We start from the raw sequence: 21,765 nt of genomic DNA, 5'->3' as shown, positions 1-21,765 counted from the left end.
TATTTAGGTGGCTTAACGGAGCAACAAGAAGTGTCTATCTTCTCCCATGCATTCAGAGGGCGAATTCGCTTCAATATGAACATGCATTGGGGGTCATGTTCTGTAAGTCGCCAAACTCATCCATCAATGGCAATCTCTCACTTTCTCAAAGCCAAAGCCCACACGTACTACCCCACATAAAGCCCGAATCTGCACACACTTTGACCCATATCCGTACTAGCATTCTTGACCCCACCAGAGCATTCACAAGTTCCAACGACGTCGAGCCCAAACATCCAAGCAAGCTCATCACCAATATCCCACCCACCCCATCTCCCCTACCCAGCCCCCCAACCGACGATACGCCATGTCCGATAGACCCTCACACCGAGGTGGCCGCGGCCAAGGATCACATCCCCGAGGTGGACGCGGAGGTGGTCGTGGAGGAGGCGGCGCGGGAGGCGCTCAACAGGAGCGTGAGAGGCCCAAGAAGGAGAACATCCTCGACCTGGGCAAGTATATGGACAAGCAGATCACCGTCAAGTTCAATGGTGGTCGCGAGGGTACGCCTATTCGAGTCGCGCGCTTTTCAACCCAAGGTGCTAACCATCCATTCAGTCAAGGGTACGCTGAAGGGTTATGATGCTCTCATGAACCTGGTCCTAGACGATGTACACGAGGTTGTTCGAGGTATGCCAATCCATCACATTCATTCATCTTACGTCCCTCTCTTCGACTCCCACAGCTGACATTATATCCACAGACGACGAAGGCAACGAGTCCACTCGATCCCTTGGTCTTGTTGTCGTGCGAGGCACCCTCCTCGTCCTTGTCAGCCCCGTCGATGGCAGCGAAGAAATTGCCAACCCTTTTGTGCAAGCCGAGGATGACTGAAGTAGCCACCAAGGAAGCGGATCAGAAACGAACGTTACGACGATGGTGATGAGTAGAATGCCTGATTGAGAATTGGCCACACAACGTACGGCCGTATGAATGCTGGACAACCTCAGGAAGGAGACCGAGCGATATGCCCAGACCGCCTTGTCCAAGCATGACATTTTGGATCACGGATGGGTCTCAAAGAGCTGTGTCGTGCAAATCCAATGGGTCTCGATCGTGCAAATCACGTCACTGGCCACATTAATGTCTTGTATTCAAGGCAATATATCGTGTTAATAAACATCTCGCTGAACTTTCTGCCCTACAAAAACTTCTGATAACCGAGTCTCGGTCTATACTGATCAATCCTGACCTGAAATATGAGTGGCCACACTGATCCAAGGTCGCACTCCTCCAACCTGATAACCAAGGCATTTGCCCAATTTCTGTCGCATGACGGAGCATTATAGGCCTCGTCCCGACTTGCTTCCCTTCACAAGTTCGCCAAAAGCATTCGTCAGCATTTTCTTGAGCTCTTTGAAGCTGACGAGGAAGCTGGTCTGTTCATCTCGACTCGTCAGACAAATCCTCTCGTCTGATCCAATATCTAGCTTGTTCATGCATCGAAGCATGTGTCCCATGTCTAGGACTGGTTTGCCGTTGTTGTCAACTTGATGAAAGACGTAGTCTCGGAAAAGTTTGAGCATGTAGCGTTCGCCATTCTCGGACCACGCCCGATCTCCTTCAAATTCAGGTCGTTCGTTAATGGTTGCTAGCTTCATCATTAGCCTCGCAGCCCTTCCGTTTTCGATTTCTCGCATCATATCGGCATTGACTTTGTCCAAGGCTTGCAGATTCTGGTCAAATGTAGTGGTAATGCGCCCAGCGATTCCACGCACAAACTCCTCAATGCCCTTCTGTGCTGGAGGCTGTTGGGGTGTGAGAAGCCATAAAACAGTATCTCTCATCTCCACTGAATACACCCTTGACATCTGTTCCACAGACATCTGATAGTTGGCCAGATGAACTGGCAGCGTGTTTGTTGTTAAACATAGCAACAAGCGTCCGAATTGAATAAAGTCTTCTTGCTGAAGTTCCTGAATCGGCCGATGTGCATCATACTGCACAACGTCGAGGATGGAGCACGCACTGAGACGAATCCGGTTTTTATGAGTCAATATGATCTTGCTCGGGTCAATGCAGCGTGCTGCCAAGTTGATAGAATGGATAGCCTGAAGCGCATTGGCAATCTGTGAGATATAGGCCCAGAGCACGTTTTCGGCAATGGGGGTTTTTGCCTGGAAACGATTGCCATGAGTGGTGCTTGGGGTTAAATGAGCCTCAACAAGTGTCTTGGACAGGGGGTAATAGTCTTGAACGAAAATGAGCGAGCTATCTCCAAAGGCACGAGTTGTGAATGCATCAATAATAGTGACCACGTTGCCGTTGTTGATGCGTCGCCATTCCTTGACAAGTCTGATTGCATGTTCATTGGTCAATCTGTAACCTTCAAGCCGCCTCAAGCAGTAAAGATTGCCGGTCTTGGTTGCTGTAGCTTTGTAGACCCAACTAGGATACCCAAAGATATTGGCATTTTTTCGATGGGTCGTATCTAAAGGCACCAGATTGTGGTAGTTGTCGAGCTGTGGTAACTGAGAGTTGGGAAGGACTTGGCCTGCTGCCTCAAGCTTCCGGGCAATCTCTTCGCGCTCCTTCTCGGGGAGGAAAAAGTCGTGCGGCACACGATGATACGGCATCAAATCATCTCGATGAGGTGCAACTGGGAAATATAAGTGGTGTTGCAGTGGTTGAAGGGGCGTCGCAAACGCGTTCTGCGCTTGAAAGTAACCTGGCCCATGACCACCAAGGGCAGGGTCTTCTGCATAGGGATTGAACTGAGGAGTAGTGAGACCTTGGTTCACAGCGGGCATAGTAAATGGGTCGTAGGAGATGCCGCTATCTTGGGCAGCGCCATTTGTAGCGGTCTACCTGGTCAGCACAACCTTCACCTCAGATGTGATTATATGCCTTACCGTAGAGTTTATGTCAAAATTGGGGGTAAATTCGCGGATAGACGCAGGATTGAAAACGCTGTTATCGCCATCTTGCGGGCCAACGGGTGTGGCGGCTTAGCAAACGTACTGTTAGCCAAGTCGGGAATCACAAGAATACACAAGGTTTCGTACAGCCTAGTCCACGTGGAGTAAACGCCGGGGCGCTTGCAGCTTGCGAAGAGAATGTAGGCTTCTTGCTACCTATACCGGAGGGCGTAAAGGAGGGTGAATCGACGTTTAACGATTTCTTGGATCTGGTATTATCGCTGTCAGCCATCCTGTTGGATCAATGGAACATGTCTAATGCGGCAAGAAAAGGAAGAAGAAAGAAATATGATTGTTTGGAAGGTTGCCTGATGTGTGAAGACAGGCAAGGCAGTGAATGAGTGAATGAGATGAACGAAAGAATATGGCCAAGATAGTCAGTCATAGAGGGAGGGTCTTGTATCGACGAATGGAACAATCCGTGGTTTGGAAACCTCAGGGAAGAGCTGGCAGAGCAGGGCAAGCTATTTGTGATAGTTGAGGCAGGCAGGCACCATAAGTCCTTCTTCCCGCAGCCATGACATGACGTCTCATCTCTACAGACTCAAACTGCGGCAGTTGCAATCAACACTTTTTGAATCCCGAATCACATTACCAATTCAACGAGCATCCTGATACGTAAGGTAGGTAGGTGGTGACAGCAAGGGACGTTCCTGGCCAGCGTGTGTAACCTGAAGCGAGCTTGGCGAAGCCAGAGTTTTGACATAGCGAGCTTTCGCATGACAGACCCTCGAAGCAAGCAAAGCAAAGCAATCATGGATGAACAAGGTTAACCTACAAATCTGAATTGGAGTTGTTCTTGTTCTGGTCATGGCTGAAAGCACAGCCTTGGTCTTCATAACGACAATGGCCATATATAAGTACGTTTCGGCATAATGTATCTTTATTCTCTGGGAAGGGTCCAAGTCAGTGTTTGTTTGGACTTGTGATTCTATAGTCGGAAGGGCAAACGAACCGCGTCCCTTGGGCCGTGGGGACCCGACTTGGCGTCGTAGATCGGCCGGTTGATATCGCGATGTCGCCATGGTCAGTAGTATATAGTGTTTAGGATAATACAGCCCCCTTGGCCGAGTTTACGACGTCTAAACGCAAGGATGGTCTATTAGCAGGCTGCAAGGAGCAATAGCGGTCTTGTACGGAGAACAAAGCCGACAGGGTCCGGTCCGAATACTGACAAAGACAGCACCTACTTGACTCTGGCAAGCATTTCCCATGGTTCAATTGATCGAGGCGACGGGCCGCCCATGGAGGAACGAGACGGGCGGCAGGGTTTCAACGGCGCTGCTGACCGGAGCAGCGTCGAAGTCGAACAGAGCGCAGGAATCCAACGACCGTGCTCAGGAGGAACAAGGCGCGGGCCGTCGCCTCTTGTAGTAGAAGCAAGCAGTTGCGAGGTCGGGGTGACACGAGAATAAGGCAAGGCAAGGTATGTAGGAGTTGGACGAGTGTGGATGTGGGCGGTGGGGGGCACTTTTGGTGGAGGGACCGGCGCGCAGACAGGACAGGACAGGACAGGACAGTCTTGGTTCGCGAGTCTTCCAGTTCACCGCGCTTCAGAGTATCTCTCCCGCACAACTAATATGTAAAGATACATGTGATGCTTCACCCCCGCGGCATGACGCCAACCTACCTCAAAGCCAGCTTGTTCCAATTATGCAATATTCCGAAGAATAGCCCACCCAAAACGGGTTTAATCTGTTTAACTGATACGATATCCCTACTGATAAGCCAAGCTCTGTCGCGCTCCGATGCCATCATACTCATTTAGCTCTCTTGATAAACATCCATCCATTGTATCACCAATGCGCATTAACCCAGGGCCTCAAGCTATGGCAGTTGTCTCCCTTTCCATGTTCACAAGAATCAATTAGTTTAAAGACTACATAAATTCAACCTTGTCTATAGTATTTACCTGCTTAGGTGTCCGCCCACGCTTCGTTCGCAGGCTCCGGAACCTTCTTTTCCCATTGTTCGTTCTTACGAAGGCAGCGTGGGGTCACCGCAACAACCGAAACGCAGAGCGCAACCTTTCGTCCTGCGCATAGGTATCACCTGTATTGTTGAGGTTTTCGCTTTCAACTAAAGTCAACACTCAGCGGTATTGTCATTCTCAAGAGCTGGTCATCGGAAATCCCAAGCATATAGCATGGCCGACAGCGAGATCGACTTGGGACAGCTGTCCTCTAGTCAGCAAGAAGCTCTCAATCAGTATACTCAGGTCACCAACCAAGAATTCAATGAAGCTATCCCACTTTTAAGGCGGTCAGAGTGGAATGTCCAGGTACGAAACCTCTCATCTGCTTTTATCCAGAGATTCTAACGTGAGGCCCGCAGATTGCAATCGCCAAGTTCTTCGATGGTGAAACAGCCGACCCAATAGGTGCAGCGCAACAAGAAATTCCCCGAGCGACAGCACGACATGAGAATCTTCAAGAGAGTCTCTTCTCTGAGGCAGCGCGTCCCTCCCGTACCTCACCACGACAGCGCACCGATCTAGCGCCACGAATCGTCCCCCAGAACTCGGTCACGAATCGGGCACCCTGGCTCCTAGCTTTACTTCTCACGCCTTTCAATTTGGGATGGAGGGTAGCCTCGACACTGTTTAGAACCCTGATATATGCGTTGTCATTCTTGCCAGCATCGATTCGACCACGTGCCGTTACGAGCCGAATATCCACTGGCTTCAGGGGCACAAATGGTCGACGTCCTCTAATGCCACGGGATACAGCTTCGAGGTTCAAGCGAGAATTTGAGGAGGAGTACGGAGAGAATGATTTGCCATTTTTCGAGGGCGGGGTTGCTCAGGCGCACGACCAAGCTAAGAAGGACCTCAAATTTATGCTTGTGGTATTATTATCTCCCGAGCATGACGATACCGAGTCCTTTGTCAAAGACACTTTGCTATCACCAGAAGTGATTGCATTCATCAAGGATCCTGCCAATAACATCATTCTTTGGGGTGGTAACGTTTTGGATTCTGAAGCCTATCAGGTGGCCCAAGAATACATCTGCACCAAGTTCCCTTTCTCGGCATTGGTTTGTCTCACGCCCAAAGAGGGCAGCACTCGCATGGGGATCGTCAAGCGACTTGCTGGGCCCATGCCCCCAGCTACTTATTTGTCGGAAATCCGAGCGGCTATTGAGAAGTATGGCGCTGATCTGGACGGAGTGAGGGCTGAACGAACGGCCCAGGAAGTGACAAGAAGCCTACGAACTGAACAAGACTCGGCATACGAGCGATCCCTAGCTATTGATCGCGAGCGTGCTCGACAGAAGAAAGAAGCAGCAGCAGCCGCGGCAGCAGCAGAGAAGCGTGCCTTGGAAGAAGCAAATGCAACAGCAGTCCGCGAAGAAAAGCGCAGACAGTGGAAATCATGGAGAGCCAAGACCATTGTGGCTGAGCCACCAGCTAGCGACAAGGGTGTGGTACGAGTCGCTCTCAAGATGCCCGAGGAATCGGGTATTGGCCGAATTGTACGTCGTTTCCCCCAAGATGCGTCACTGGAAGATATGTATGCCTTTGTAGAGTGCTACAGTGTTCTTCAAGACCAGGATGCAGCTGTCAGTGATAGGCCAGAAGGGTACGAGCACGAGTACAAGTTCCGAATCGCCTCTATTCTTCCCAGGATGGTGTACGAGCCTAGCACGACAGTGACAATGGGGGAGAAGATTGGAAAGTCAGGAAATCTGATTGTAGAGGACATCTCACCAGATGATGAGGACTATGAGGATGATGACGAAGACGACGAGGCGGAGGGCAGTCAGTAGACAAAGCTGCGAAGCGCTAACTCCTGTCCATTGTTTATTAGGTACGGTGTGGGGTTGTTTCGCATAGCAATCGAAATAGATTTTCCCCATAATGGATAGATACAATTTGCAATGAAAGGTGATTAAACCGTGTATAGCAGTGGTGGCATCAAACGTGCCATGTATCGGATTCTGATTTACAGATGCAGTTGCACCAGCTCAAAGTATCTGCCGAAGCCCAAGTTTGAGGTATGATGAAGGCAAGTTGCTGCTAGCGGACTTATACAACTTCAAGTACACTGCAATCCAAGCATCCGAGCGAGATCTGATGCTTTAATAATGAGAATGGCATAACAGGCAATCATTCAAGCTTACACCATTAAGCTTATTAATCTGTAACGGTCCGCCCATGCATCACATTTTGTATGACAGGACAGCGTGCCTTTACTTACCTAGGTAGCCAGGTGGGTGTCAGAAGAATTGTCCTCTAAGGTTTAGGGTACAGAAATAAAGGAGCATAAATGCAAGCCTAAGCCGGCATAAGATGATCAAAAGATTTCGTCTCCTATGCACTCAACGGCCAATTCTTCTGACACCCTGACGGGTAGCTTACAATAGACTGTTGTCGGTGCATAGCAAGCAATTTACTTTAGTTGTATGAGAGATCCAGAAGAGCGGTTCACAGTGGGTATCGTGCGGATCGTTTCCCTACGGGCAACCCTTTTGCATATCGAAAACGACCCGACACGCGTTGACTTGAGATGTTGGAGATTCATGACAAGCCCCAAGGCAAAGCCAAGACGCGAATGTCATGTGTACAGTATTACCCAGCGGCGATAGAGAGGGGTTGATTGCGTAGGGTGGTGAGGCAGTGCAACATTGGCCGCCTGAGGATGGTAAAATTGGATGGATGGAAAGATCTATATGAAGCCTCAGGTGTGTACGGTAGGTATATGCATTATATTGGTACTACAGGTACTGGAGTTAATTAACTCGATGATTCAACTTCTATCGTCTTTCCCTCTTACCTCACCTTTGCAGATTCGCTCTTCCCCATGGGCTTCCCCTCGATCTTGTAAAAGGACCCTGCAAATCTTGAGCGTTGACGGGCAGCCTAAGCCCGGCCTTAAGCCCAACGAGTGGGTGACGCACACGGCGGTATTAGCGAGCAGCGCATCACGGACCCTTGGATAACTCCGAATCCATACCAAGACTACCTGTTCTAAACCTTGAGATCAATATCAAAACAAGTGACACAAGAAGGGGAAAGAAAGAAGGAAAGAAAGAGAAGACGACATCACCGAACCACTATTATCCCCGCTGCAAGATAATCTACCTACCTAGGTACCTATCTCACAAGATTCAACCAACTCTTCACACTCATCCCATCATCTCCCAGGATCAAGACCCTTGCTACTCCCAGACAACGGCGCCAACCAGTCGACGCTTGCTCCAATTCAATTCAATCCAACATCGTCAGCTCCGCGAAACAAGTTATATCAACCGACATCACCGTTCGTTTCTGAAACTGTGAAAGCATTGGATTGGATGGTCGGCGCCTTCCCATTTGGGCCTTAATTTCCCTTCAGCTTTTCTTCTACTGGAACCCTACTTCCTCAACAGTCCGCCTACCTACGATTCTATTGTTTCTCACCGTCAAAACCAAGACCGCTCTCTAGGCAACCTAGGCAACCTCTCGCTACCTCCTGTCTATATCCACAAGGCACCCCCATCTACCACGTCAAAAAGCCGCCCATTGCGGCGCGAGACTCCCACGAAGCCATGAAATCTATGAAGGGTCTTGGTATGAGCAAAGTGCTCGGAAGCATCAGGAAGAAAGCAAGCAATGTTTCAAATCGTACGTGTCTTCATGCACATGCGCGCAGCGCTGCGACCCCAGAGACTCAAGCAGCGCAAAGCAAACAATAAGATGATATCTGACGTTTGTAGGAACATCTGACGGACCTTCGGGGGCATCGGCGTCTGGGACGACACCCGCAGGCTCACCAGAGGCTACAGCTCATAATAGTGTGGTATGTCGTCGTATTATCGCGCAATTTTGCGACGCCGCCCGACGTCTGGTCATTGCTAACGAGAAACTAGAAAGCATTCTGCGAGTCCAGAGGAACGAACAAGGTGAATACTACCGGCTACCATCTGCCTCTTGTGAAACGTTATCATTAATCCGATGCACTTCTGGAAAATAGAACGATGAGGTTCTTTTTCTCCCTCCGATTGTCGACGCCGCAGAGTCCTCCCCAGCCGCCGCCGCAGAATGCGCACGCTTGACCCGCAAATACCTGTCAAAAGAATACTTTTCGCGGCCATTATGGCAATACAATGCGATCATGTTACTGCGCATCTTGACTGATAACCCCGGCCCAACCTTCACGCGAAACCTAGACCAGAAGTTCGTCGATACTATGCGCTCGCTCCTCAAACACTCCAAGGATCCCAGTGTCCGCCAGATCGTGATGGAGACACTCGATGACTTTCAACACACCAAAGCGTACGACGAGAACTTGACGTTACTCATCACAATGTGGCAAAAGGAGAAGGAAGAAGCTTACAGAAACTACGGCGTATGTTCACGAATCTTGCCTTCTAGGGGCGATCCAGACTAATATAGGCACTTGCAGGGACCACGACAGCAAATGATGTCGCCAGGCACTTACAACACTTCTCCTCCACCTCAAAACCCGCACTCTCAAAACTACTTTGCCAGACACCACACGAACAGACGGTTGCCCGATCCGGTCGAGCTCGCCAGCAGGCTAGAAGAAGCTCGAACGTCGGCCAAGCTACTTGAACAGGTTGTTATGAATACACCTCCAGGCGAGATTCTCGACAATGATCTCATCAAGGAGTTTGCCGATCGATGTTCGAGCGCTTCCCGCAGCATCCAGGGTTACATGACTTCCGAGAACCCTACGCCCGATAACGATACAATGGAGAACCTCATCGACACCAACGAGCAGCTGCAGACTGCCCTTAATCAGCACAAGCGCGCTGTGCTCAGTGCTCGCAAACAATTAGGCCTGAATGAACGCACTGATTCCCAGTCGCCGAGTGTAACCCCTCAGCTTCAGCCTCAACAACAACCAGAATCTCAGTTCCAGACCAACGGAACAGACACAAACCACTATTTCAACAATGCGTCCTCTTCGAGCTCTGGACCCAACCACGGTAAGGGCAAGGAGACACAATCTTACTCCCCTCCCCCGGGCCCCCCTCCGAGGGCAGGTGAAGGAAGCTCAAGCGGACCCTACGATGAGCCTGCCGAGAACCCATTCGCAGACCCTCAACCAGGCGCTTCCGCCCCTACGAACCCATCGTACCAGTATTCTGAGGAACAACGTCTTGCAGCCGAGCCTTTTCACCCCGGCTTCAGGCCAACAGAAAGCTACCTAGGTCGCCAAGATAGCGCCGTTGGGAAGGTTCACATGCATGGCGCGGGAGCCTCCACGCCATCAGCCCAGCCTCCCACACAGCAGCGACTCGACGAGGTCTCAGACGACGACGACATATACGATGCACCTAGCGGCCCTCCGCCCAAGAGCAAAGAGCCGATGTACCGATACTAATAGTGAGACCTCGAGGAGTGCGAAGATCATTCTGGTGATGGTCCTCGCAATCTGCGTCCCGATCAATCGAATTTGTTAGAATGCGTTGCATTTCTTTATTTCAAGACGTCAATGGTTTGTGCTGAGAAACTCCAGGCTAGATGGAAGATGATGAATACCTATGTTGGAAAGATGGAGCGTTGTTTTTGAATCGGCATCTTTGTGTTCTCGTACATGCATGAATAGGCAGGCGCGGCGAAAGGCTGATTCCTATGGCATTCTCTTTTGTTGTGCTGTAACCATTATATTGTTATTTACACCAAGGCTTGGACATCAATACCATTTCTTGCCCCTATGAGCTACCTTCTCTCAACATTACAGGTAACCAGCCCAGTCTGATTGTATTCTGCCTGTCCATATTACATGGTGGTTCTTTGTATGCAACAGGGTACTTGTGGGTTTCCGTTAATGCGACAAAGAAAGAGAATATGTTTCCACTAGAGGCTCTCCAGCGTTGGAGGAACTGCGGTACCTACAGGTTACATCGGCTGTCGAAGTAGTATGTGCCCAATAGTACCGCGTGCCTCTGCTGGTTCATTGTTGGTTCACAGCGACTGTGGTAACTTTCACAGTCGCTGCGTGGCTTATGATCTGGCAAGTCGGAGCGTTATGATTTGACTAACAGCAGGTGTCGAAGTCGATCGGACAGAGATAGAAAGATGGACATGCATGATTCGTTAGGGTTCACTGCAGATGCAAGTCTCAGAGCCCGAGTCTCGGATTCGACAGCGTGGCCAAGGTATCATCATGGCTGGTTGAGGCAGTACCAGGCGAAGAAGGGAAATGGAAACAGTTAGTGATGACGGTCTTTATCGGCAGAGCTGTATGGAGACGATTCTCTGCAGTACCAAGTTGAAAGTGCTGCAATGGTTTGGATTAGGTATTCTGAAGTGTTGGGTGGTAATCTATGTGGTGGAGATAGCCTCGTCTGGTGGGGTGGATGGATCTCTTGTTTTCTTTTCTTTCCCTTTCTTTGGTCAGAAGAAGCAATCCTACTCTTGTGGCATCTTTGTTTACCGTTTGACGTGATGTAGTGGTTGCAATCGATCGTCCAGTCTCTCGGCCCGCCTATGTGCTCGGCCAATTTCTCTTCAGCTGTTCATAGCTGACAGACTTAAACTTCCGGGGGGACGCAATCGATGGGCTATCGTTTTCAGGAGTCCCTGGTCGAGATTCCCAGGATCTTGGACTGCTAAGGGACGTTGTGATTGCCGTTCTTGACACGACGACTAGTCGATGTAACCCTAAGCAGCGTCTACCGAGCCAGTCGCATTTAATGGCGACCATCCATAACACGACCCTTGCTCACTTACCTACAGCGTTATGTACTGTACAGTTTTCAGCTTGAATAATATAACAGAATAACTGTCGAATCTCTCACAACCAATCTTTCACAATAATGGGGTATTGAAGGAATAGCTTGGAGTTGGCCCAGTGTTTGTCGCGTCACTTCTTTACCAGGAAAGCAATTGCCAGGGCAGTCGTCGAGGTAAGCTCGTGTCAACGGACTCGGTTTGAAGTGGTAGATGCAGATGCAGATGCAAGTGATGTGGTGGGTATGGATGGATACGTACTCGAGAAGCATGATGAATGCACGAATCTGCTTGTGGCCCGCTCTGCCCCACTGGCTGATGGGACACGACATGAGATGGAGGAAATGCAGGCCGAACAGCATGAGAAACCATGCTCTGCTCGAGCCGGTGGGTGTGCCTACGATTATACCATTACCGAAATCGATACCGATACCTAGGTAGGTATTATAGGTAAAGAAAATCTATGAGACAAGCGTCAAGGACTATCACGACTGACTGACTCGACTCGACTCGTCAGATGCGGATATGAGATGAAGCTATGGATATCTGGTATCGGGAGTATTAAGAAACTTGGGTTTGTTTCGAGTTAATAAGCTAGCCGTCCCTACCAGCCTGTCAACCCCATGCTTCCTTCCAGAATACCAAGCTTAATCTTGGGTACTAATTACAGGGAAGGGAAGGAAGGAATGATCAAGCCTTGCTTGCTTGTTTCCATCCTTACCTTACATAGGTACCGCAAGAACTTACCATATGGGTACCTATATATAGGTACCTTATTTATTTCCATGTTATCGAATCAAAGGAAGGTACCAAAGTATCACATGACAGCTGCCAAAGTCTTGCTCAGCAGCCCCAATCCCGAGAGGCAACCTCCATCTGGCCATGGAACAAACAGCAACAACCTAAGTACCTAACTCATGATGGCCGGTCATTCAACTGCCTAAGAAGGGAAATGCTTGCTGCTGGCTGAGCTGTGCAGACGGTTCATGCAGGGCATCAAATTGGCAAATAACAATGGATGGATGGACGGACGACTACGACTTGGTCTTGATATTGGCATCGACATAAACACAAACAAGGATCTCGGAAGAATAGAATGCGATTGACTGCCCAAGTTCTAACTCAACTTCTTCCCTGTTCCCCGCTGCGCGCCGCACCGTGGTCTGGGGCGTTTCAACAGCAGCGATTGGTTCCGCATTGAGACACCATGAGGGGCTGCCGTTCCCTTCAGCTGGGTCCCCATCTTCCCGTTTTGGGGCAGTCTTGCGAACGATAGACTAACGTTAGTCTAGTTTACCTTTCTGCTTTGCTTGTACAACAACCACGATGAACGGAATCGGGAGGCGGGAGGTGTGTGTGCCCGCTCACGATACTGTACTATCCGATACGATACGACACAACACGACACGATATGACACGATGCGATGCGATGCGATACGATACGCACAAGACATAGATGCCCCAAACCATTCCACTCTGTTCTGTTCGGAGTTCAGTTGTCCCCTGTCAGCTATGGCTAAACACGCACTCTCATGGAATCAAGACTGGGCAGCACTTGTTGAAATCTGTTTTCTGTTTCACTCGATTCGACCAAGTACGACATCACGCTTCACTTATCTCTCAACCTAGATCCCCCGCTCAACGACCGAGATTGTCTTGTCATGCCATGCCATGCCCCCGTTTTCAGAGAAGGCTTGAATCTCTCTCCAAACTGTGCATTCTTTTGATAGAATGACGCATGATGCTCATGCTCATGCAGGAAGATATTATCACACGACTCTTTTTCTTCATGTGCTCACTGTACAGTAATGTACTATACTGTACTGTATGTACCTGATGTCGTTTTACCCACCATGTCTCTACTCTTGATCCTCTATTCGTCCAGACTCTTTAGCCGCCTAAGGTATGTACATGTTCATTATCATAATTATTACTACACTACTACACATATACTCTGTACATACCTAGCAAATGGCTTTGGCTGTTACGGTATTCTGGCTCGAGCTTTGATCTGTCACCTCCCCGACTCGGACTAGGACACCCTTATTTCTCCTTCGTCTGCACTTCCGTCTTCGCGTCTTTCTTTGCTTTAGCTTTAGCTTTCACTTTCACTCCACATGCAATGCAATTTATCCTTGCTTGCCCGATCTTTTTCGCTTCAGAGGCTCGGCCATCTCCACATATCCATCAGTCCACCCTCTCTGGTTGCTCAAATTTGTCTCGAGATAGGATAGCCCAAGCTCCTGTAATTGTTTTACTTTCTTTCTTTTTGTCTGTGACATGACCGGGAGTGCCGACTTTGGCCTTCCTACTACCCAAGGTACTCAGTTTCCAGTAGACTCCCACTCTCCCACATTTCTTTCCCCATTCTGGACTCTACCTACCTACGTTGCAAACCGAGAAAAACTTGTTGCTCTCTTTGATCAAAGGACATGTACGGATACATACCTACATAGATGATCCTGGTGGTCATCTCTCCACCCCACCTGGACCTGGACCTGGACCTGGCCTGGCCTGGCCTGGCTCTGCTTCCATATCCCAGCAAATCAACCTTGCTATGGTTCCGTCTTGTTGGAACCGCTTCAAGGACCCATCCCTCCATGTCGAGCGAGGGTTTTTGTCATTTCCTAACCCGCATGAGGCTTGACCGTCTTCCATCCTTCGTTACTTTCGCCTCAACTAGTCTAGTGTCATCAAGCAAAAAAGTAGAGTTTACGCCCGGTACTCATTCCCGAGCTGCCATATTAGTCTAGGTGGCCGACTTATACATAGACAAAGCAACGTCCCATCTGTCACTTCCTTAATAAATCTCAGTTGATGATCGGGTTTTTCTTTGCCAAACATATCCTTACGGGTTTTCACTCTTAGCCGGTCTGTTTAACCTTACCATGCTCTCTACAACCGAGCTGTTGGTTTCTCCGCCTCCCATTACTTTATCGTACTCTGTACCACCAAGTCGGTCTTGTTTCTCGTTCAACTCTCCCAGATCCTCTCATTGCATGGACACTTCGATCTGGACACCACCTTCGCCAAGCTTGTCCTTGAACTGCCTCAGCTCAGAGCTTATCGCGCTTGTGTTCGAACAGGTATGTCACAGCATTTGCGATGAATGCTATACTCCATCCCCACGGGAGCACAGTACTAATCTGATTCTGCATCTGGTAGCTTCGTGATCTAGACTCACATGCCCTCGCGTCTGTGCGTCTCGTCTCAACGAGGTTCGACGCCATCGCTGCACCCATCGCATACCGATTCCTGACCTTGAATGAGGCTCTTGTTGCACCAGATGCTGAGCGAAGACATCCTGACGTTTTTCGCCGTATCTCCCACCTCACCAATCATGTCACCATACCAAGCAACTTGAGCTCTACAGGTATCAATATCCTGTTATCGTGCATTAAGCGATTGAAGTCGGTCCGGTACTGAAGCCTACCCTCGGAATCTCCCATCATTTTACTGATGACTTTGACAACAGCTGGCGATATGTGGATAATGACATTCCTACCGCAGGCTTATGGTTACCTTCGGATCTTCGCAGTTTACACGGCTGTAACTCCAACACTACACAATTACACATCGAGAATCTTCCTCTTCGACGAGAATACGAGGGAAACCCGCTGGATACATTTATCAGATCAATTCCTGTCGAACTATTAACGTCGTTGAAGCTTGCCAACCCAACTCCCGTACTATCGACTCGACTGAACTTGCTAAAGCAACTTCTTGTTCAAGCTCAACAACTTGACACATTATGCTATGAAGATCGTGGTCAGGGTACGTGCTTCAGCTTTTCTCCGGGAGAGAAGATGCCGCCTATCAACAACTTGCTGTTGCGATCGTACGATTGGCAGCATACATCTGAGGATGTTGGAAAACACTGGGACTTGTCCAAGATACAATCCCTCGAATTGATCTCGGTGCCCATCTTCAACTTTCTCAAATCAGTCTGCCTTGAAGACTTTTCTCGACTTCACACCCTCCATGCGGAAGACTATAGCGCCCATTTATCGGATAAGAGAGAAGATGCGACCCTTGCTTTGAGCGTGCTGGTCAAAAACCACATCAAGGCACTCGAGATTTTGAATATTACCTGCCATACCCGGCTGTTTCAGCTCGATGCAATTGCAGCACATCGAGACTCTTTACAGGTTCTACGGTTCAGAGATCATGTTGGATTTGCCGAAGACGACCAAAGATGCCCAACACTACCTCCTAGTGGTTTGGCTGGCTTAGGCCAACAATTGAAGTTTGTTCACACATTAGAGCTCGATCTAGACACCAGGCTATGCGACCCTTTCACGTTCCTCCGAGCAGTATGTGCCTTTCCAGCAGTGCACACACTCACACTGCATGTTCAGACCATGATTCAACCGTTGGATGAGGTGGCCCCAGGCATCGATCGCGATTACGAGGCTGCGATGAAGACATTCCAAATACTTGTACAGGAAAAGGAACGGCTTGGAGCTCGTACTCCGTGGAGGCACATTGCCGTCAATGTTGGGGGCTGGAAACGAGTGATGGTTCGCAGGCTGGGTGGTATATGGCGACGAAGAAATAATATGGGTATCTACGCTGAAAGGTGCTTTATCCTCGAGAGAGATGTACAAAGTGGGAGGATAGCAGTACGCGAGGAGGTATGCGTTGAGCCTACGAGTCATGGAGGAAGTCCGAGCCCTTGAAGGGCTCAATTCAGCGCGCATTACAGAGGTTGCCTTGCCTGTCAACCTGACATGTCCGCCACCGAGATACTATGGCACCAAGATAGACTGTCGTGTCTATCTGCATGGCTACAGACGCTGTATCGTACGAAGCGATCAAGGTGGCCGAGGTTTGCCTTGCCGTTGCCCAAAGTATCAGGTCAAAAGTCTATCATGCAAAACAAAATTATAATTAGATACGTCTAACGAACCAGACGTTTAGAACCAATAACGAGAACAATGACATAACGAATAAAATGCACCGAGCACCATAAGGTTTATTTCATCTCGTGCATCATGCACATCTTGGCGTCCTATTTTTATCTGTCTGAGCCGTGCGCCTCATGCTTCATCAACAACCATCAACCTTGGCTGTACACTGCCTAACCCACTGCTTATCGTCGTTATTGTCAATTCTTCAATCCTTATGCGAGCGTGCATCACACGACCAACTCGTTGCTACTTGTTGTCCAATATCCATACCGATGAGTATATTCCCTTGTCTTTCAAGCCTGGACTCTACTGATGAAGACAAAGTCTTTCGCAAGCCATATGACCATTCCAGTGAGGCCATTTACTACTAAGAAGCTAGTAGGTTGGGCGAATGATTCATTTATTATTTTCCACTTCATTTTTATTCTTCAAGAAGATGTGTGACAGGAAAGTCTGTTCTCACCGAGTCGCCTACCCCATCGGTCGTTCGTACCTATGGCACAGGCACTCGCAGTCACCTCTAGTGCTTTGCTCGCCAATATATTTTGGTATAGGATCCAATGTTGACTCGATTTCAGCCGGTAAACGTGCGAAGGACCTTAATCCTACAGTATCTCAGTCGCGTCCTTGGTGATAGGTTAGCGCTTCTTTGCCCCATCGGTCTAAAGAAATAAACCCTGTCGTATGTTGGTCCATCCCTCCTTTTCCCGCGCGGCCCTTCCCGTCCCTTCTCATCAATCAGGCGATCGCCCTTGGACATGTCGTGATACTGTACTGGCCCATTAGCCAAGTACATCCAACGGTTTGAGGCCAACAACCCTCAAAAGACAACGTCGAATCGAACCGGTTGCTTACCGCAGAGAGACGAGCCAGGTACGGATACGTCTCCTTCGCTCACACAGTGTGGATCGCATCTGTCGTGCTCGCCGGCCCCCCGGCCCGGCCGCATTAGTCCTCTTAAGGCGACGAGCAACAGTCAAGCGAAACGTACCAAAGTGGAAACCTGGGTACGATCAGACATGGGCTTCATGGCAAGAGGAGGGATGGTAAAGTCAAAGGCTTGATGCCGACGATTGGGACTATGAGCCGATCGAAGCGAGTTCCGAGGGAGGAAATGATGATCTCGAGGGCTGACTGCAAATTTAGCCGATGAGAAGAGACCAAGTAAAACCCCACAAGAATCAAACAAAAGTATAGAGGCAGCGTGTCAAGCCTGGAGTGTTGGGCATCCATCAGAGCGAAGTGTTCAAAGGAACTGCTACAGACCAGTCTTACTAGCAGTGTTTGAGGACTATCCTTCTCGGCGAATATCAACAGTTGGACCAACGACTTTGCTCACGATGAGCATCTTCAAACAACAATACTTTCGAAGACAGTTGTGAAGTAGACCAAACAGTCGGTGTGAGCATTGTTTCGGGTGCCAGCTTACCTCTGAATGCGGTTCAGCAAAGACCTTCCGAGAATGTCTACCATACTTCCCTTTAACATAAGTCAACCAAGTGATAGTATCTCGACGAGTTTCTTGGATGGTTGTCAGCCATCTAAAATTGCAGCTAAGTGCAGCAGATAACCAGGCCGCTGGCACGGTCGTATAACGTTCCAACCATTGCACAACTCGACAAACATGATGGAACCCAACACTGGCTGGATGTTCTGAGACCCGTGAACTGCTGAAAGGCAAGTCCATCCCTTGGTTCGATATACGGAATAGCCTTTTCGTATGATAACCAGCACGCAGGGTCCTCGAGTGAAGAACAAGCCTCTGTTTCCGTTATAGAAGGCCGTCTAAGCTTCGTCACCGGCGATACACGGTTATACAAAGCACTGTCCAGTACCAGAGCAAAACCAGTTGGAATGTACGGCTCTCAAAGGAGAATGAAGCCGTGGCCTTCTCTGCCGTCAATGTAGTGTATAAGGATCGTTCGGTATGGAGTCGATCTCGAATCGTTTTCGGTTGTTGCTGATCATAGAATGTGATATCTCAACGACAGAAACCAAAGCACAGCATGTGGCCGCTCCTAATTCCTACTCACTTCTGAGCCTGCACAGTATTCGCCAAGTCAACAGAGGCTTGGATAAGTACCAGCAACACCGACAAGTGTTGATTGAACCAAGTTCAAACAACAACAGGCTTGGCTTTCCACGAAGACAAGCCTTTAGAAGAACGCATGCGGCAGGGAAGATCTTTTTGCATCCCGACTTTGGATGATTGGACGGCTTGTTGTATGTCTGTTGTTCGATGTCTAGGGATGAAGGGGGATCCCCAAGACTGTTTCTGGTAGAGCCGTGCCCAGATGGCACCCTCTCCTGCCTGCACTGAATCTACTGTCAGCTCCTCAGACTCCAAGATCCAGAACTACTGGTTATACGAGCTCGTCACGAAAGTTGGTGGCGTCAGAGATGCTGTCGAGAAAGGTCCGCGGGTACCGTTCGCCTAAATCGATATGGATGCCTCGCCGCTGGCATCATTCTGTCGCCACAAACACCTGTGGCCTCTGGAAGCCCTCGCTTGTGTTCTTTTCCTCCGGATCTAGAAGAAAGAGGAGACAGAGGTGTCTGACTGGCTTCGTGATGACGACGGCGCCTCTGTGGGTTCTAGGTTGAAATCAGTGGAACGGAGAGCTAGAGCAAGAGCAAGAGCACAAGCGAGGTGTTAGGTAGGTAGGTAGCAGCAGCTGCACCTTTTGCTATTGACAATTTTACTGTTGCCATCACAGTTGAATTTGGAAAGATACCCGGACTCCCTCCTTCCCGCTTTCCAATGGAACTGTCCGTCGTCCCGTGACGTTCCGTCACCATTCACCCGGAAACGGAAAGTCTCCTTTACTCTCTCTGCCTCTGTCTCTATCTCTCACTCTTGAGTTTGTTTACTTTTGGATCTTCTTCATCGCCTGTTCCTTTCCGGAAAACAAACAACAGACTCGGTTCGCCAGCTCCCGCCCGTTTCCACTCCCGTTCGCGGAACCCCCGAAGCCATTCCCGCGCATTCGGACCCTTGTTTGCACCAGAACAAGCCCCCTTTCCAAGCCATCGTCATCTACATTCCAGTGTCACCCTCGGCCGCTCTTTTGCGCGTACGTTTTCGGCCATATAACCTGAAAAGAGAGACCAATACAGATACGGTGAGGCCTCTGGCACACTCCCTCGGGGGAAGTGGTGATGATGGGTCCCGGGAGGATGGCTACGGAGCTGACTATCTGGTTTATTGGAGGGGCAAAGAATAGGCAGAACGCTTTCTAAACTTAATAATGGAAGAATATTGAACTATGTTTGGGTTTCATAGTAAACTATGGGCGTGCACAAATCGTTTGATATGGCAGTAGTCGTTAGGGACAACACCATGGGGAGAATCACATGGTATACACTATGCAGTAGAGCCGCAAGGGAAAATCTCTTGTGAGAGCACTCTCAGGATCCGAATGTAATGTCCATAATCATACCCGGATACAGTGTAGAGAGAATGGAACTTTTGTCAGTAAATTCTTTTCTTTTAAAACATCAACATAACATGCTTGCATGACATATGTATGAATTTTAGACAGAATTCCTGTATACGATCCAGGGCATTTGTTTCCCTCCCTTATTTCGGCAAATGTCTTGGAGAGTCGTCACGTTCCGTCGGGACGGTCCAGTCCATAGTGCTTGTTCCATGTCAAACTTCAAAGTCATGATCTGGCATGTATAGCTTCATCATCTGAAACCCCTAGTCAGCTCTACCATTCAAATTCCACGCGATGGGTGTCACCGAACGGTTATTCTCACACTGGCATTCGGTCAATGTCTGATTTTTTGTCCGTCCATTGTAGACATCGACCTCGACCCTACAATCAAATGCCGCACAACTGAATATTGTGAATACATAGGGGTCATGGGCTCAACAAGTAGACTACATACTCTTTCGAGAAGGGCTTCTTCGTCTTTTAGAAAGAGATTTTAGTGTTCCATAAAAGAGTTCAAGGTAAACTCTACGTTGAATAACCTCACGGCTCCCTTATTTGACAGCTGCAGCCACTTTACTTTACTTTACTTTACTTTACTTTACATTACATTATATTACAGTCGTGAGACACTGTTTATGTTATGTTTATGTTTCTGTGAAATTATCATGTCTTGGTCAACAATGCCTCCCATGAGTCAAGAGCAAGTCAGCTCTCGGCTCTGCAAGGATAACGTGTAGTACTCGCCCATCCATCTCGGCCACTCGTGTGACAATGACCCTGTACTCCATAAGTAGGTAGGTACTGTACAAAGGTTCAACCGATTATCAGCAACTGAAGTTTGTCTGTCTCCCCGCTTCTGGCAATAGACCGTCACCGACCGCTTTCATATTATCAAACATTGATCGGATTGAATTAACTTACACGCCCCCCCTCCCCTCCCTTCTGTCCCCTTCCCTTTTCTCTTGACTCATTTCCACTCCCTTCTTCTACGCCAAGTCAAGACCCATCAAGAAGCACAGTCCATGCAAAACCTTACCGCCTCGTCACTCAATTTCACTTCATCGGCGCGTATGCAGCTCGATACACGCCCCCTTGACCGCAGTAGCAGTGCCTGCCGACCACTGATCGATTGAGTGAGCATAGCCATGCCATGCCATGCCATGCCATACTGGACTTTCCTCTCCTCCATGCACGCTCTTTAGGTAAGCCCTACTTTGACCCTAACTTGAATCGTCGCCGTTGCGCAGTCCAGGACAATAGAGAGTTGTGAACCGGGTCCCTGGAATTAGGACTAGATGACCTGACTGCTGTCGGGTGCGTAGCCCCTGACTCTACCCACTATAATCCATCCGTAGTCGTGAAATAGTTGCAGTAGCAGTAGCAAACAAGTGCTGACAGTGGAGGACGGGTTGATTGCTGGATCTTGCTTGTCAGGAAACCATCTTTAACATCGGCCAACTTGTGCCCTACCTACGTGAAAACATGTTTCGTTTTATTATTAGACACTCTTGTCATTAGACTTTCAGCCCGGGCCGTGTTATGGTACAGTGCTGTGCCTTGCACTTCCGCTAATCTACCTATGTTACGGCTGGTACCTGAGGCGAACCCAGCCCGGGTCTCGTCTTGTGTTTTAGTTACCGTGCCTTGGTAGGGCGTAGAGGTAGGGTAGGGACGATTCATCTTTGGTGATACTACCTAGGTATCTACCAGGTGTACAGGGGATGCTTGCTCAAGGTACTATGTTAGTACCTACCTACCTAACGTTAGTCGGGTAC

At 49.1% G+C, this 21,765-nt stretch overlaps 5 protein-coding genes across 5 annotated transcripts; 4 read left to right on the top strand and 1 right to left on the bottom strand.

The window, feature by feature from the left end:
* Nucleotides 1-346: 346 nt before the first annotated feature.
* Nucleotides 347-873, top strand: FIESC28_09622 (uncharacterized protein; the record flags this gene model as incomplete). Its single annotated transcript, XM_031163758.1, has 3 exons — nucleotides 347-542; nucleotides 598-669; nucleotides 743-873. 3 exons carry the CDS (start codon nucleotides 347-349, stop codon nucleotides 871-873), a joined length of 399 nt encoding a protein of 132 aa, XP_031012185.1.
* A 449-nt stretch (nucleotides 874-1,322) lies between these two features.
* On the bottom strand, nucleotides 1,323-3,189 carry FIESC28_09621 (uncharacterized protein; the record flags this gene model as incomplete). The annotated part of the gene is made up of 3 exons (XM_031163757.1): nucleotides 1,323-2,843; nucleotides 2,892-2,986; nucleotides 3,045-3,189. The coding sequence occupies 3 exons, from the start codon at nucleotides 3,187-3,189 to the stop codon at nucleotides 1,323-1,325; spliced, it is 1,761 nt and encodes a 586-aa protein (XP_031012184.1).
* A 1,914-nt stretch (nucleotides 3,190-5,103) lies between these two features.
* FIESC28_09620 (uncharacterized protein) lies at nucleotides 5,104-6,725 on the top strand (the record flags this gene model as incomplete). The annotated part of the gene is made up of 2 exons (XM_031163756.1): nucleotides 5,104-5,238; nucleotides 5,292-6,725. The coding sequence occupies 2 exons, from the start codon at nucleotides 5,104-5,106 to the stop codon at nucleotides 6,723-6,725; spliced, it is 1,569 nt and encodes a 522-aa protein (XP_031012183.1).
* Nucleotides 6,726-8,486: 1,761 nt separating this feature from the next.
* Nucleotides 8,487-10,288, top strand: FIESC28_09619 (uncharacterized protein; the record flags this gene model as incomplete). Its single annotated transcript, XM_031163755.1, has 4 exons — nucleotides 8,487-8,562; nucleotides 8,655-8,737; nucleotides 8,912-9,286; nucleotides 9,344-10,288. The coding sequence occupies 4 exons, from the start codon at nucleotides 8,487-8,489 to the stop codon at nucleotides 10,286-10,288; spliced, it is 1,479 nt and encodes a 492-aa protein (XP_031012182.1).
* A 4,240-nt stretch (nucleotides 10,289-14,528) lies between these two features.
* Nucleotides 14,529-16,319, top strand: FIESC28_09618 (uncharacterized protein; the record flags this gene model as incomplete). The annotated part of the gene is made up of 4 exons (XM_031163754.1): nucleotides 14,529-14,726; nucleotides 14,806-15,050; nucleotides 15,116-15,953; nucleotides 15,999-16,319. 4 exons carry the CDS (start codon nucleotides 14,529-14,531, stop codon nucleotides 16,317-16,319), a joined length of 1,602 nt encoding a protein of 533 aa, XP_031012181.1.
* Nucleotides 16,320-21,765: the final 5,446 nt, after the last annotated feature.

The sequence above is a fragment of the Fusarium coffeatum genome (assembly GCF_003316985.1).
Source record: "Fusarium coffeatum strain FIESC_28 chromosome Unknown BRIP53273_contig_253, whole genome shotgun sequence".
In the NCBI taxonomy this organism is placed as follows: domain Eukaryota; kingdom Fungi; phylum Ascomycota; class Sordariomycetes; order Hypocreales; family Nectriaceae; genus Fusarium; species Fusarium coffeatum.
This window is presented reverse-complemented; position numbering and strand designations above follow the sequence as displayed.